This window comes from Sitophilus oryzae, unplaced genomic scaffold, assembly GCF_002938485.1.
Source record: "Sitophilus oryzae breed Bouriz unplaced genomic scaffold, Soryzae_2.0 scaffold_246_pilon_pilon, whole genome shotgun sequence".
NCBI classification, from domain to species: Eukaryota; Metazoa; Arthropoda; class Insecta; order Coleoptera; family Curculionidae; genus Sitophilus; species Sitophilus oryzae.
The window spans coordinates 400,373-418,796 of record NW_022146803.1 but is presented as its reverse complement, the minus strand read 5'-3'; the positions used below and the strand labels follow the sequence as shown (position 1 = coordinate 418,796).

Genomic DNA, 18,424 nt, shown 5'->3' with positions numbered 1-18,424 from the left:
TATTATTTCCTTAGATGGAAAACAGCTCGAACATTTTTATTATTTATAAGATATTTTTTCATAAACGTGGGCTAAGAACATCATCATTTAGTACAATGAGAGTATTCATCATTTGTGTCAAATAAACCTAGTGTGAATAAATTGCCTACAATAAAAGAGAAGTTTTGCATTTTTGTCCTCTAGAGCCATATGTTCGCAGCACTGTGTGACGGCGCGGCGCAGCGGCGTGAAATAGAGACTGGTAATTTCTGATTTCTGCCGTTGGAGCGCTACTGTCGGAATTTGTTGAAATCAACTGAAATGCACCAAGCCTATAAACGGATAAACGGATCAATCAACAATAAAATTGACAGTACTATGCTAGAGGATTTTAGGATTAGTAATTGGTACTGAAGTTTTGACTTTGTTATTTCTAAAATTGACATATTTTCCAATGTAAAAATTACTATTTTACAATACAACTATAGATTAAACATGGAAAACGAATAATTACATAATCCCGGCTTATTTTCATCCCGGCGCGTCGTTCAGAACAAGGTTATGAATTGGACGTAATCGACAAGGTAGCTTGTAAATCAATACAGAATCACAATTTTGAACACCATTTAATTATTAATTAAATATCAGAAACGTATAGTTGAACGATACTATTAACCAGGAAGTAACAAACGAAGATTGAACATAATATTATCTGTAAGAATAATAAAGGGATCTGTCAATTTAATGGTATTTCTTCAACAATAGCGAAAATAAATTAAGCTTATTCTTTATCTATATCAGACCAGTAAGCTTATTCTTTATCTATATCAGAGCAGCCAAGGAAACGCGGGAAGGGGGTACCTCAAACACGGAACCATGCCAACTAAAATCGAAAAACGCGGGGAGCTGTATAAAAAATAGATAGCGGCAATTTGTCAAAGCGTTACCTGTAAAAGTATGCATTCGGTCGAATGTATATCATACTCTATGAGCAAAAAAAAAACGGCTGGGGATAACAATCGATGATAATTTTGTCGACGTCAAGCCCTAGACGCCATTTACTAAAAATTGACATGAAACATATCAAAAATTAACACTGATAATACAGGAATTAAAAAAGAATATAAAGTTTCCAGACACACAAAGCTTACCAACAATTTAGTATTTAAAATAGTATTTAAAAAACGTATGTTACTATAAATAAAAAAATGTATCTGTAAAAATCAAAACAAAAAGTTTTTACAGATATCTGTACCTTACAGATATCTGTAAGATTTATATTAAATATTCTTACATATATAATATCTGTAAGAATAATATATCTGTAAATTCAATAATATTTCTTCAACATTAGCGCCAACGCTCTCGCAAATAAATTAAGCTTATTATTTATCTATCAGACCAGGCAGCGATAGCCAAGGAAGCGCGGGAAGGGGGTACCTCGAACACAGAACCGCGCCAACTAAAATCGAAAAATGCGGGGGAGCTCTATAAAAAATAGATGGCGGCCATTTGTCAAAGCGTTACCTGTAAAAGTTGCGTCCGGTCGGATGGATGGGGCCGCATTAAAGATTCGCCGGCCATTCGGTGCACTAAATCAAATAAATTAGCGTTATTTCGGACAGGGGCCGGTCGTTCGACGTTTTCCATCAAACGTTATCTGGCTCAATCATTTATTATTCGTGCGCCACGGCAAAAACGGTTTATATTTAAACTCGTACGCACCACGGCTCCATAAATCTACGGCACGATGCACTGTCAAATTCCACGATTCGGTGCCTTTTTATTTTTCGAATAGCCGTGCAGGCACAATTTGTTTGTAATAGGGTTTGTTGCCGTTGGAATTTGTTTCTATGGATATGAACAATGTACTATACAGAGTATTTCTCGCTGGGGATTCAGGTGGTAGCTCTGCTGTAAAACATATCAAGTTGCCGCATTTATTTATTTATCTCCTGACATTGTCATTCGTTTGGACACTTTAGATTTGTATTACGAGTTTTTGGTTTAAATAAATTGTGATAATTTAAGCTTGAAAATGTTTACTAGCAGATCTTGCAGTCGAGAACTTTGTTTGAAAATCTCTTTTAGTGCGTAATGTGTAAGATATCGTAATAGCCGTAAAAAAACTAATCGCAACTTTATTAGAATATTTTGAACGGGAAAGCGATAGTAATGGTCCTTAATGTCCCTTAAGTGCTGTTAAGGAGGTGAGTTTTGTTGATGTTAATAACAACTGTTTATATATTTATAATTAATTTATTTTTGTTTCCTAAAATATTTTGATTAAAAGAAAATATATAAAAGTGGACAACGCTGCGTCGGTCAAGCTTAATCACGTGACTAAAAGTTGATTTTGTTTGAACTGTATTTTCGTTATTTTTATTTATTTTAAAATAAATAAAAACAATAAAAGTCCGAATTTTTTTTTAGCTAAGTATTGGGGATGTACGGGATAGAGATAAATACTTGGATGAGTACCGGTTTGTTACTGATCTTTTAAATTTGTTTGCTACAGGATGTTCCAAGATGTTATTCGTTTTTCAATAATGCTCTGATATACAAACAAATTTTTTTAACCCTTGATTTTTAATTTGTAGGTCATCAATAATCGACTACGGTTTTTTAAATCTGTTTACAGGGTATTCTTAACTTCTTAACATATAAAGAGTATTATTCTAACTAACAATTGTATATATTATATATAATTTTTAGTTAAATTTTTATTTATTTATCGTATGACTCATATACATGCAAGAAAACCAGACACTTAAACATAGACATAAAATAAACTACAATGTAAATGAAAACATTACAATGTAAATATAAAAAAAAACAAGTATAATATAAAAAGACAACATAAAAAACGTATTTACGAACACTATATATTAACATCTAGATACCCTATCCATTCCAAAGCTGATGGAGAAGCCTCCAGAAAGTCCCTCCAGTCTTCACCATAAGCGCGTAGATTGCACTCTCTAGTTATGTGATGGATGGTTTGGTGAGGGGATCCGCAATCACATTCTGGGGAAGGTATTTTTCCCCACTTATAAAGCGAATTGTTGTCCAGGTTTTCCGGTTTAGATCGGTAACCGGTGTCTGGCAATAGTTATGTTTGAACCAGGAATATAGGTGCGCATCGGCCATTTCTCTCCATAACTGAAGCCACTGTTCTCGAGAATTGTAGTTACTGCTTTTTAGTTGTTCAGCTGTTCGCAAAGATGGATTCCTCGACTTAAGTCTATTCACCTGTAAAGCAGGAAGTGTTTTATGAACAGGTAGCGTTGGGGTAGCTATTACTTTATCAAATTCTCTAAGAAGAGCCTCGTTTCTGCGTAGATTTGGAGGTAGGATGTTACTCAGAACTGGAAGCCAGTAACTAGGGGTGCATCTGATTGTCCCTGTAATCAGCCGCATGGTGTTGTTCAGCTGTCTGTCTACGAGATTTGTGTGGTGGCTATTCAACCACAGGGGTGCACAATACTCTGCCACACTGAATACCAGACCAAGGGCGGAGATCCGAAGTATTGTTGCTTTTGCACCCCACGAAGTACCACAAAGTTTTTGTATAATGTTGTTTCGTGTTCTGATTTTCCCAGCAACATTTTCTAGGTGTTTTCTTCGAAATGAGAGTGTACGGTCTAGAGTAATCCCCAGATATTTTGGATATTTGTTATTACTCAGAGTGGTGCTACCAAACTGGACGCTTATTTCAGTATTCGCCAGCTTGTTATTAAGATGGAAGGTAGCCACTTCTGTCTTATTTGCATTGGGTTGAAGTCTCCATTTTATAAAATAGGCATTCAAGGATGCGAGATCCTTTGTAAGCGTTTCTTGGGTTTGATATAGCGATTCATATTCCGTTGCTATGGCTATATCGTCTCGTAAAACAAAATTTTCTAGATTGCGTATCTGGTAGGTCAGAGATGTATAAGTTGAATACGAGAGGGGCGAGAACGGAGCCTTGGGGTAAGCCGTTGTTAAGTTTTTTAGGTTTACTTGTGCTCTCTCCCTGAAATACTTGGATATATCGGTTCCTTAGCATGTTGTTGATAACTCGAGCTATAGTTTACAAGGAAGTGCTTTAAGTAATTTATAAACCATACCATCTCTCCAGACTGTGTCGTAAGCGGCTGTTAATCGACAAAAGCTATGGAGGTTTTAAGCTTAAGTTGGAAATTTCCTTCAATGTGAGATGTAAGTGCTAGGACTTGGTCACAGCAACTGCGTTTAGGAATGAAACCTGCCTGTTCAACTGGAATATGGTCTAAGATACTATCCTTTATTCTATTGAAAATAAGTCGTTCTAGGAGCTTATAGGTACAACTAAGAAGGGCTATGGGTCGATAATTCTGAGGTTGATCTTTAGATTTTCCTGGTTTTAACATAGCTATTATTTTGGTTTTCTTTAATTCCTTTGGAATGTTGCCGGTTGATAAAATTCTCGAGAAGAAACTACAAAGCCACTTGATGGCAGGGTTTCCAGCGTAAATAAGGAATTCTGGATGAATGTTGTCATATCCAGGAGCTTTGTTCGGCTTGATGTCTTTAATAGCTGTGACTATGTCTTCAATTTCGAAGGGCTGTGAATATTCCGAGATATGGGGAGTGGTTGTTCTTAACTCCTTCAATTTCTTCTTAATCTCAATTGTGTACTCCTTATCACGTCGAGACCTAGATGTCTCAGCTATATAATTTGCAATTTGATTAGCTGATATTTGAGAGCTTGGCCTATTTTGTCTTGTTGAATCTCCTAAATTACGTAGAAGGGTCCAGGGTTTTAGTTAAAAATATAATATCTTGATAATATGCCACCATAGGTAGTAAATTAAATTTACAAGAAAGAAAACCTAGAAAAGGTCCAGTAGTTCTCTAAAATTTAAGCTAAAAATATATATATTTTTAATTTTCAAAGTAATATATCTCGGTTATTTTGGACTCACTTGAAAAACATAAAAGAGAAAATATGTTTGTTTCATCGAGATCTACAACCACTGAAAATATTTCTACTTATTTCAGGCTCATCTTGTATATGTAAAAATATGTAATATACATTTTACAGATATTATATCTGTAAGGTTTTTTTAGTATTCTTACATAACTGTAACTGCTACATTGCTACAATTGAAAATATTAATATAACTTTACGATAAAACACGTCTCTCTGTTGTTAACATAAAATTATTAGCGGAACTCGTACATTGTTTCCATTATACGGACTCAATGGCGGCCGGTTCGTATTGCACCATTGCAATATTAGGAGAATTTGGTATTGTATTACAGCGCTGTCCCGCTCGTATGAATAGTAATTAAACATTACTGCGAAAATGAGTATGTTTCTGGCCAATTGCAATATATTTGCATAATTTTACAGACTACGGTGAACGTTTCTTTGCTTTTCATTCACTCTGTACCCCATTCATGTTTCGTACATTGTATAATGTAAATATAAAGGTAAATGAACTTATATATCCGCCTATCTGAGTACAAGGTGGCGCACCTCATTCGCCTCGGTTGATTATACGAAAACGGAAAGATGTAGAAACAAAATATTTTATGGGTATAGGTGGTGAGACAATGTGCACAATTTAAAATTATTTTGAAATATACAGGGTGTTTCCGAACTAAGATCCATGCCAAAGTTATACTGTTTCTTATGGAACACTCGGTATTTTATTTCATTTTTGCATTCTTGGGCCCAAAAAAAGGCATTTATTATAGTGGTTAAATATGTTTAAAATCTTTGGTTTTTGAGATATTTGTAGATATTTAAATATGCATGCTACAATAGAATAGATTATCAATACCCTGTACATTACTTTTTAAAATTAATTCTTGTGCTGAGTTTAAAGGTAGTGAAATAAAATTTATCGAAAAATTTTATTGTTCCCTTAAATTTATTCAAAATAAAATTGCTGATCTATTTTAAATATTTATTTTACATAAAAATTTCGTTATTTCAAATGCAACACTGTGTATTTTTTAAAATAACTCGAAGCAGATTAAATTGCTCTTTCAAGCTATATTAGGGTTTCCTATACCTATCTAACTCAGATTTTGAATCAAAAACAATTTTTCAATACAATGGCTATCACGATGGCTGATGTCGCAATGACAATTTTCTAGTGACGGTAACAGTTTTCAAAATCGACAATAGTTTATGGACATTATTATTTAGATTTTATAGCAGTTCATTTAAATTTACCCACAATAGTTTAATAAGTAAGTATTCATTATTTGATCAAGAAAAAAAAAGCAGTATCTGCTGACGGAACGAATGGACATGTTACTATTGATTTAAAAAATACTACTAAAAAAACTACTTGTTCTATTTCGCAGAGCTGGTAGTGTGGTTTATAAAAAAAAATATTAGGCAGAAACCTATAGTTGGAAGTGAAGAAAATGAGATTGCTCTAATTGACTCTTTTAATATATGGAAAATCCATATATCTACAAGTCATCGTAAAATAAATCAAAGGACTATTTCTTCGTTTTTCTTGATAGAATAATAAAAACATATTAAATAAATATTATTTATTAAACTATTGTAGGTAAATTAAATATAAGTAAACTGCTATAAATTTAAATAAAGTCCATAAACCAATTTCGATTTTGAAAATAGCTACTGTCACTAGAAACTTGCCATGACGACACCAGCCCTTTTAGTCGGCATTTTATTGAAAAATAGCTCTTTATTCAAAATCTGAGCTAGATAGGTATAGGAAACCCTATATAGTTTGAAAGAGCATTTGAATCTACTTCGATTTATTTTTAAAGATACAGGGTGTTGTATTTGAAATAACGAAGTTTTTATGTAAATAAATCCTTAAAATAAAGCAGCAATTTTTGATACCCCTGTATACATTAAACGAAGCAATCAAAATTTTCAGTAAAGTTTATTTCTCTGCCTTAAAAGTCAGCACGAGAATTAATTCTAAAAAGCAATGTACAGGGTGTTGACAATTTTATTTATTATAGCATGCATATTTAAATATCTTTAAATTTCTCAAAAACCAAATCTTGTAGACATATTTAACCCTTATAATAAATGCATTAATTTGAGTCCAAAGAACCAAACATGAAATAAAATACCGGGTGTTCCATAAGAACAAATATAACTTTGGTGTGGATATTAGATCCAACATACTCTGTATGTGCAGGGTGGTCGAAATTGGTCTGTTTTAACAGAGAAAACCTATTTCCCGACTATAGAGTAAAACGGACATAGATGTCATGGGCTTGATTTCTGAGACATGTTTAATGGCCGCCTCTTGATATCTTTACTGCCAACTGAGATACAGGGTCTTTTTGAATTTTTTACCATTTGGAAAATTGCCCATAACTTTTGTATTTCTCGGAATAATAAAATTCCGTAAAAACGTTCTTAAGGCACTTTTTTAAGCACAATCCAGTGGCGTAGTCAGTTTTTTTCTATACTTGCTGTTTTTGTCAGAAATAATAAAAAATATTATTTTTTAAATGGAAATCATAGTTGGCTATGAACTTAAAAAAATTCTGGCGGTTAATCCTTTCCAACGATGTAAAGATATGTGTATTTATTTCTAAGAATGAGAGAAATATTAGGTTTTTTATCTTTGTATCGAAAAAGGCCTTGATTTTGTGTTGAGCTAGTTGCCTAATTATTTTTTATTACAATTTAATATTCTATATTATTATTTATCTGCATAATTAAAGCATTTTGAAAAGGTAAATCAACAACTTAATCAACAATTACAATTAAAACGCCAGGTTTACAACTGAACTATTAAATGGAGAATTTTGAGAGATTTGGATTGAAACAAGGGGCCCCATATCTTAGCCTGCTAGGTCCTGTGATTTAACTCCTTTCGACTTTTTTATGGGAAATTAAAAGAACTTATATATAAGGGAAGAACCATTGGGACGAGAGAAGAATTGCAGAAGGCTACTAGGCAAGCTTTTGGACTTATTACACCAGCTCACCCAATAAATCGGTATAACTCTGTGCGCAAAAGATGTTTATTGTGTATTCAACAAGGAGATGCTCAGTTTTAACACCTTTGATGATTTTTATTTAGAAAACTATATTCGTCACTTAAAAATTTTTAGTTGTGTTCTTTGTTTATTGTATCGATTTCAATTGTAATTACTAATGCTAATATAAAATGTTAATTTACCTTTTCAAAAGTCTTCAATTATGCAGATAAATAATAATTTAAAATATTAAATTGTGATAAAAAAAAATTAGGCAAATAGGTCAACACAAAATCAAGGCCTGCTTTGATATAAAGAAAAAAATATAATATTTCTCTCATTCTTAGAAATAGATACCCATCCCTTTATATCGTTGGAAAGGGTTAAACGCCAGAATTTTTTTAAGTTCATAGCCAACTATGATTTCTATTTAAAAAATTATATTTTTTATTATTTCTGGCAAAAAGAGCAAGCATAGAAAAAAACTGACTACGCCATTGGATTGTGCTTAAAAATGTGTCTTAAGAACGTTTTTACGGAATTTTATTATTACGCGAAATACAAAAGTTATGAGCAATTTTCAAAATGGTAAAAAATTAAAAAAGACCCCGTATCTCAGTTGGCAGTGAAAATATCAACAGGCGGTTTACGCCATTAAACGTGTCTCAGAAGTGGAGCACATGACATCTATGTCGGTTTTGTTCCATCTAGTCAGAAAATAGGTTTTCTTTGTTAAAACAGACCAATTTCGACCACCCTGTACATTTCAAAATAATTTTGAATTATGCACATTGCCTTCTACATCTCTCTGTTTTCGTATAATCGGTATAATCAACCGAGGCGAATGAGGTGCGCTACCCTGTACACTACGATGAATGTGACAATAATTATTGTTAGAGGTCCTGTAGAATTTTACATCTATTACCGTATAGTCGAAGGTTCCACACAAACAGTAACACCATAGGTATAGGGACATTAACACCTTAAACTATGGTAACACCATGATAATCTAATCTGAGTCAGTTCACAAAAAAGGGGTTACGTAAGAGTACGAAAAATATCTATTATTTAATAAGAAACCAGTTGTTGCTGTAAACTACGTAGGTATATTATTTTCTTCTAAACAACATTATTATTTGAGAGATCTTTTGTCGAGGTTTTGCTAAAAAGTTGCTATGTTTGAATAAACCCTGATGTTCTGTTTTTACTAATAAGTAGAGCAAACACTATGATAATTTAATCTGAGTCAGTTCACAAAAAAAGGGTTACGTAAGAGTACGAAAAATATCTATTATTTAATAAGAAACCAGTTATTGCTGTAAATTACGTAGGTATATTATTTTCTACTAAACAACATTATTATTTGAGATATCTTTTGTCGAGGTTTTGCTAAAAAGTTGCTATGTTTGAATAAACCCCGATGTTCTGTTTTTACTAATAAGTAGAGCAAACACTATGATAATTTAATCTGAGTCAGTTCACAAAAAAAGGGTTACGTAAGAGTACGAAAAATATCTATTATTTAATAGAACCAGAGATTATAAGAGATTATTTAATAAGAAACCAGTTATTGCTGTAAACTACGTAGGTATATTATTTTCTACTAAACAACATTATTATTTGAGAGATCTTTTGTCGAGGTTTTGCAAAAAAGTTGCTGTGTTTGAATAAACCCCGATGTTCTGTTTTTACTAATAAGTGGAGCAAACACCCTCTATAACAAAAATAGAACACACTGGTCTGTACTAATATTTTTATTCAAAGGTTTGTACGTTGTTTTTTTATACTAATTATTAAGTAAATAAAATGTTAACTAATGTTTAACTTGTAGCAAGTGTAATAACGTGGGTATGTCACTTAAAACGTCGCCTTTTTTCAGAATAAAAAATGAGAACATTAAATATCATTACGTGTTTCTCTACCGAACGATAAAAATCTACGCACGATATTTGTCATTCAAGTCATACCTCATAAGTGGACAATTTGAAATTTATCATCACGCGGCAAGTTGTTATTTTATGTACGGTCGATAACATTATCCAGTTCTATTAAAAATTTTATTACTAAAAATAAACATATCGATATAGACGAGAACGAAAAGTAGTTAATTATATATTTTTTCTTCAAAATAATTGAATAAAATAATAGTTATTTTTTATACCAGACGATAAGATGGTATTTTATCGAGACGATAATGTCAATTACAGGACAATTTTATCGTCGTGTATGAAACAATATTTTTTTCTATAGCGAGTTACGTTTTAAAAAATATTCAGAAATTATTATTTCAAGGAATTTATTACGAGCACAAAAAATATTGTGCTGGATTGGCGTTGGTTTCTATGTAATTTGACAGATAAATAAAGCTGTCTCTTTAGTTGTCAGTTTTGAGTCAATATTTTTTAATTCTTTTTCGTGTCGATTGCTGATTGAATTGGAGCCAGAAATGGCTCAAAATGAAATAAGTAAATTACCAACAGGTATTCAGGCTCAGGCGACAAACGCCATATCCAAAATACTTCCATTTAAATCCCGAATATCTTATGAAAAGGAATACAACAATTTTCAAAAATGGAAGCAATTAAAAAACGTGCGAGAAGAAAGAAACTTTTTAACCTATCCTCGCTGTTAAAGTATCATTTAATCTACCCTTGCGGTTAAAGTACTATTTTATCTACTATTTTTGATAGATATAAGGCAATTTTAACAGTTGCTATGAAAAAAAAATAATCAATACAAATTTAAATAAGGGGATAAAAAGGAACTTAGTGTAATTTTTCGTTAGGTTTTCTAGAGAATTTATTTTAATAAATTGTATTTTGTTTCAGATCCTCCCGAAATTATCACTAAGCCTAGAAATCAACAGGTCAGAGCCGGTGGAATAGCCGGATTTTACTGTAAAGCGAGAGGAAACCCTTTGCCACAGATTCAGTGGAGGAAAAACGGCAAAAAAGTATCAGGTAATGTAAATATTTCGATATATTTTATTAGAATATACAATCTGTTCTCGTTGTTCATCCAAAGTTTAAGACAATGATAGGTTATTGTATGCCATTTTTATTTATGAGTAAATTCAATTTTATGTCATTTTTTGGATGTCTTCTGTCGAAATCTACTCTGACTCGTTGGACAGACTTTACTTAAAGATTTTAACTGTGTTTGCTATTAATATTTTTTATAATAGTAATTAAAAGTTGTTAACAATATAAAAATAAATTGTGAATGGCTAAAACGTGAATGATACAGCGATCCATCTTCTACTTATTTAGAAGCTGGATAGTCCGACCGAACCTGGATTTTTAGTCTCGGCCGAGACCGAGACCGAGAAAAAAAGAAATTCTCAGCCGAGAACGAGGCCGAGACACGATGCAAAATTTATTTAATAGTTTATTATATGAAAAAACATCTGATAATAATGTAATAAAAACGTTATTTTCATGCAGAAACAATTTTATTGGGATTTAACACTATAAAATTATCTACTAATACCAATAAAATTACATTTTTTAGTCTGTTACAGGCTAAAAAAGTAATTGTTTAGCATTGCATCCTTTCAAAATATGCAGTATTTCATCATATTCTTTCTAAATAGTTGTTTGCTAGTGACACTTGATGGTGGTGCAGACTAGAAATTTATAAGCTGCTGGTTTCAGAACTCTGTACTCTGTATGAAGGTGAATAATTACACATACGAGTAATTCATATAAAAGTACAATGCTGTTAAATTTATAAAACCTACATTAATAAGACACAACATCTAACGCAGGTACATGTTGCTAAACTTTACTAAAACGTGGTGTATTATGCCTGAGATCGAGTGGCATTAACCTTTTCAATTTCTCTGAGAAAAATAAAAAGAATTGACGGATTGATATGACAACTTCGCCAAAAACACGCCGCCGCACAGTGTGGTATTTGACACATATAGTTGATCGAAATTTTTTTATGTAGACCTTATATAAATTATTGCTATTTTCAATTAAAGAGGAAATAATATGACCAAAATAAATGATAATTCGTCGATTCTAAAAAAATAAAGAAAAATCACTGTTCCAGTGTTTCCACGGTCAATGCCACTGATGCCAGTAGTAATATCGCAACTAATACTACTAATGCTACGACTGATCCGCGAGCAATGCCCATATCACTAAAGTCGCTACTAATGCCAAATTGTGCTATACTGCTAATGGCACTAATGCGATCCCTTTGTACACAACAATGCCATCGCGGTTTACACCTTGCATTAGTATATCACTGATTGGCAAATTACAGGAAACCAAGAATGTTTTTCTCATTTTATCAGCAAAGTCTCAAAAAGTCGCAGTATTTTATTTTACTGTATGAAAGCCCAATGTTTACTAAGTAAAACGTATATAGACAATATGCTGAATTCTTCGAAATGCGCAACTAAATCTCTAAGTATAATAAAAATGTCACAAATTTAATCAAATTTTCTGAACGCCTAACTTTTAGTTGCAAAAAAAATCGTTAGTATAGAGAATATCAAAATAAATAATACGTTTTTGTAGAATGCATACCTGCAGCTTGCTGAGCCATTTTCAATCAAAACAATAATATAAATATAAAAAGAGCTCAAGAACAACAACAATTTATAATTTTAAACATAAAATTTAGCCATTTTCCTCTTATCTGTGAGAAGTAACAACTTTGACGTTTCGTTGAAACAAATGAATGCAACTAAACACACCCATGGCAACGTCATTCATGGCAGACATGATTTAACTTATCATTTATCTTTTTTTTGGAAATCTTAAACACATTTGCTTTTTCGAATTTCGATCACCTTTTTCATGCTAATACCCCACCGTGCGCCGTTATGCGCTTCTCTCAAGTAGTTTTCATTAGACAGACGTTATTTTTGTGTGTTTGAATAAACTTTAGCATTTTTAATTGATATCTACCATGACATCTGAAGGTTTGACGTATATTTTACCGGATCAATTTCGATACAGTGTAAAAGAAGTTTTGGTTTAAGGTAGCATTATTTATGCTGAACTAAAAACAGCAGAAGATGCGACGCATGGATTTCAGAATTTTCGCGACTAAATTCATTTGCCTGGATTATACGGCGAACTTTTACTTTGTTTTTCCGTATTGGACAGGCTGTATGGAGGTGGCTTTGGGACAAAAATCAAGCAGTTTCCATAGAAGATCGACCATTATTATACAGGGTGGCGCACCTCATTCGCCTCGGTTGATGTAGAAACAAAATTTTTATGGTATATATGTAGAAAACAATGTACATAATGTGGCTTATTTTGAATGTACAGGTGTGTTAGAACTAAGATCCATACCAAAGTTATTTTTTCTTATGGAACACACACACCCGGTATTTTATTTTATTTTTGGATTCTTGGGCATAAAATAAGGCATTTATTATAAGGGCATTATATTTTTAAAGACATTTAAATATGCATGCTCTAATAAAAAAAAGTTTGTCAACACCCTGTACATTACTTTTCAGAGTTTATTCTTGTAATGACTTTGAAGCCAGAGAAATTAACTTTACTAAAACAATGTATTGCTTTCTTAAATGTATACGAGGGTGTATACAAAAATCCAAAATGAAATAAAATACCTGGTGTGTGTGTGTTCCATAAGAAAAAAATATAACTTTGGTATGGATCTTAGTTCTGACACACCTTGTACATTTCAAAATAATTTTAAATTATGTACATTGCCTTCCCACATATACCTGTCTGTGTTTCAGAGACGCCACGGCACACGGAAATCAAACAAACAATTTTCCAGAAGTGTCAGACTAATATTTTTATAAAATAGGCGTTTTCTTAACATTTCACGCTGGTCCTAAAAGACGATCAAATATTAAATAGGATAATTCTGTGGTCATTCCTAAAATCAAAAATTTTAATAATGGCGTTTATAACATGTTAGTAATCTGCATTGTCCTTAAAACATTTGCATGATGCTGGAAAGAATATGGCAGAATGTACCACATTTTAGTCAATGGTTGGCAAAATGCACCAGCGTTTAGTCTCAACCAATGAGAGCAGGGAAAATCACATTATGGACTATATATAATGGTATACATTTTGCTTAAATGCGGCCGGTATTGATTATGCTCATATATGTTACGGCTAAGGTCCGATATTCGGTTAATATCGACATTACCCGGTTAATATCGAGAATAACAGACAACAAATAAAACAAAAACAAACTCCAAACCCAAACATTAACTTGTTAATGTCGACACTAACCGGACATCGGACTTTAACCGTAACATGGACTTTAACCGTAGAATACTGCTAATTCACAGACTTGCGATTTTTATTTGTTATGTTCAATTTAAAAATCACAAAATATCGAGGGTGTTCTATTTAAAATAAGAAATTTGACAGCTATTTTCGGTTAAACAGAAAGTGCCAGAATGTGGAGAATAGAGTAAACCCTAAAGCTTCATTCAGAGCCTCGAAATTAGTGGTGTTAATTAGCGTAGGACCTTGTTCCTCTAATTTCAATGTAAGCATTCAGAATTCAGTCAAAATTAGCGAGTATTAATTTTCCAATTAGTAGAAAAGTTAACAAACCTTTAACTTTTTTCCACTAATACACTTCAAAATATGCGAGTAATGTCATTTTGGCCTTTTGATTATTTTCCGTCAAGAGAAATTATGGTGAGAAATCAAATGTTTATTGCTTTCTCTGTGGTTACAACAGATTGACGCAAGCTTTTGTTAGGATACTCTATTAATTTTAATTATATTTTTTAGGCATTGTAAAATGATGTAACCATTAATTTATTCCACTAATTACGAGGTTCAGAATGAGGATTAAGAAATAGTCTTAACTTGAAGCATTTAAATTTCTATCTAAATGAGGTCCTAAAAGTATTTTAATGAGGGGCAACCGATTACGTCGAAAACCCGATTCCCGATAGATAATCGAAGTTAAGCGACATTAGAGGACGCGATAGGATGAACAGGCTGTTGTTCCATGGCAAAACACACATTGCTCACGCCGGCGCTGGTTTGAGGTCGGATGAGATTGAATATCTCGTAATTTAGAGTCAATTTAGACACTTGCCAAGTCGGTAGGCCATTGACAATGATATGGCCGAGGACCGTAGTTCGAAACTCGCGTAAACAAAGTAGACCCCGTCTATATTAGTGAAGGGTAAGGTTATGAACCAGCTGAACAAAATCTCTGTAAAACACAATTTCTCCGAGTATTTATAATATTTTTCGTGGAATTCTGCTCGAACTTGACCCTTCAATTATGCGAAGTACATGGTCATTGTGGTTAGACGGAAATTGAAAGGCGGTGTACGCCCGCAGAAATCGCGGTGGTGCCAGTTCCAACGTCAAACGGTCCTCACCAGAGACTAATAACAGAGTTTCCTCCCGACGGAAAACGTCGTTTTCCGCAATATATCCGTCAGGGAAACCCGAGAAAGAGCAGGAAATTTAAGCGAGTTAAAAAGGACGCGTTTAGTTTTCCAAAAAAACAAACTGGACAAATTGGCCCAGAAATTTGAACAATAATACTAATAATTAAAGAAAAATTTTAATAATGAAAATATTTATTTTATCTCAAAAGCCACCATAGAGTTGAGGTGAAACGTAAATTCACATTCCTTGGTATACCCGTGATCGTGATTTCTTTCTTATTCGTTGTGAAAATAACCTGTGAATGTGAATTTTGCCGTAATTGATAATTTTGACTGTTGTACTTGATGACATGATATTCTTCTTCCTCAACCCGGATTCATCCACTCCTGGATTTAGGTCTCTCCTATGCCTTTCCATGTCTCCCTCTTTTTTGCTGTATTTAATCACTGTTTACCTGCCACTTCCCTAATGTTGGTCACCCGACGTTTCTGTGGACGTCCCACACTTCTTTTAGTTTGTCTTGGCCTCCAGCCCATTGCTATTTCATTTTAGCCACGTCCTGAATTATATCGGTAACTCTTGTTTGCCTTCTAATGTTTTCATAACGAATTTTGTCTCGTAGACAGACCCCTAGCATATTACATAGCTCATTACATTACATAGCTCTTTCAGTTGTTAAGAGTTTTTTTGCAAATAATTTTGTGAGACTGGTCGTTTCCACTCCGTATGTTTGCACAGGCAAAATACAGGTGTTATATACTTTTTGCTTCAAATTGATAGGGATCGTATTGTTTTTCAGAATATGTCCCAATTTGCCGAATGCTATCCATGCTAATACGCCTTGTAATCTCTGCGTGTTGGTTTTCTTTTCCAAGTCCAATATTATGGTCTAAATATATATATTATCTTACACATCTGATCTTATTATTATATATATATATGTTGGTATCTTCAGAACTCAGTACTTTTGTTTTATTAAAGTTCATGTTCAGCCCTATCTTTGCAGCTGATAGATATTTCTAATTCATTTGACATTTTATCTAGTTCTGTGATGTTGTTACCTATTAGAATTAAATCATCTGCAAATCTGAGGTGGTTTAGTCTGATACCATCTACGCTAATGCCTTGATGGTGCCCCATTCCAGCTTTTTGAATACTTTTTCTAGAGCTAGAGTAAACAGTTAAGGTGACATGGTGTCTCCCTGTTTCACACCTCTGTCCAATACTACTACATGATATTTTATTGAATTTTATTTGAATAGATATTTTATTTCATAATTTTTAATTAACTCATCACCTTGAACAAAACTTAAAACATTACATTAAAAAAATTATATACCTATGTTATTTTTTTTCTTTTTTTTCTAGGCTTTAGGTCGTTGGGGTGTTAAAGATGTTACTAGATTTCGTTTATAATTTTATTTTCATTTACAGCGTTTCGACAGTCGTATGTCTTTTTCAAGTATTTTTAAGTACATAAAAGAACAGTCAGTTAACAAAATCAAAAAGATAAAATGTCAAAATTAAAGGTCGCAGATATCCCCATAAAATGAAAATTGTAAAAAAATGGACAATACACAGATTATTTGTTAAAAAATTAGAACCTTTCTCTGCAAAATTTTGACTAAACCATAAAATATATGTTTGTTTTAGGATCTCAAACTCGGTATCAAGTTAAGGATTTCGCCGATGGGGGAGCTCTATTACGTATCGAACCTGTCAAAGCTGGAAGGGACGATGCCACCTATGAGTGTGTGGCAGAAAACGGAGGGGCAGATCCAGTCAGTGCTGATGCAACGCTACAAGTCTTCGAAGGTAAGTCATTTTTCTAATTTTTTTTTAATAATGTGCACCCAAGTAGCCTAGGAAGGAGAAAAAACCATTAACCAGGGAAAATTAACCACTATTTGGTTGAATTTTACTTATACTTTACTTAATAAATTTCTTATAGGGAATAAAGTGCGAGAAATCTAAAAATGAGGTTGTATACTAGTTAATAATAACCTAAAATTATGCCTTTGAAAAGCAGCAACGTTGGAGTTAGCTGGCATTATTAAAATCTTTATAAAAAAAAACTGATAACCTATTGAGTGCATTAAGACTACAGGGACTTAAAGTAGGTCAAATGTTACTTTATTATAACCTCAAATTTGTTTCGAGGGTCGAAGGCATCGTTTGGTTTTCAAGTTAGATTAAAATTTAGTTGTTAATAACTTTAAATGAGACCCTATTTTTAAGGAGTTCAAATTAGGTTGAAAATATAATTTATTTCGATCTCATAAGTCGCTATTATGCTTCAAAGGTAAAAGTAATTTAGTTTTTTGACTTGGAAGAAAGTGAGACATACGGCAGGTTAAAAATTACCTTTTTTAATTTTCTCGCGGTGATTTCCGTTTAAAAAAGTTTTTGAGGGTTTATTACGTCATTATCAGTTGACAGAATGTGCATTGCCCACAAAGTCAGTAAACATAATCAGATTTTGCTTTGCCTATTTTCAATAACTTTAGTCAATTAAAAGTGATTATGTTAACAGTGAAAAGTCCCAGGAGAACAATCTCGGCTTAACTGGGGATTTCCCCAAGACGACCTGTCAAATTGCCTTTACAGTCATTGTCAACTGTCACTGTCACTCAAAGAAAATTAAAGTTTTCTGTTTTACCGGCGATACTCCAGCAATGTAGTCAAGACTTCGAGAAATGAGCTTCGACCTAATATAGCCCATTTTTTAACTTGCACCTCGAAGGAAAAATACCTTAAGCAAGAAATATTGACATTTGATGTTATTAATTTAAAGAAATCTTAACCTCATTCAAAAGAAAGCGGACTTTATGGTTTTAAAATTATGGAAAACCTAACTTCATAGACGAATACTTAAAAACACCATTAGCGGCCATTTTCTTATCTAATTTGTTTTCAAAAAATAGTTAGTTAAGTTAGGTTAGAACCTTGAAAATAACGATTTATTCTAAAATTAATTGTTGAAAACACATAAAAAATTAATGGCGCATAATTTTTAGGGCCTATCATATTTACATCTCACAGAAAAATTTTCTCCGCAGACATAATTATCTTGGGAATCCAGTAATCCACTTCTTACCAATAACTTATTTACATTTACT

General features: G+C 32.8%; 1 protein-coding gene across 5 annotated transcripts in view; it reads left to right on the top strand.

Moving 5' to 3' along the window:
* LOC115884406 (tyrosine-protein phosphatase Lar) overlaps positions 1-18,424 on the top strand; it is a 693,925-nt gene that overhangs the window by 377,730 nt on the left and 297,771 nt on the right. For all 5 annotated transcript variants that reach the window (XM_030902968.1, XM_030902964.1, XM_030902967.1 and 2 more), the window contains exons 3-4: positions 10,764-10,895; positions 16,959-17,120. In XM_030902968.1, coding sequence (XP_030758828.1) covers positions 10,764-10,895; positions 16,959-17,120 — 294 coding nt within the window. The remainder of the gene's footprint in view (positions 1-10,763; positions 10,896-16,958; positions 17,121-18,424) is intronic.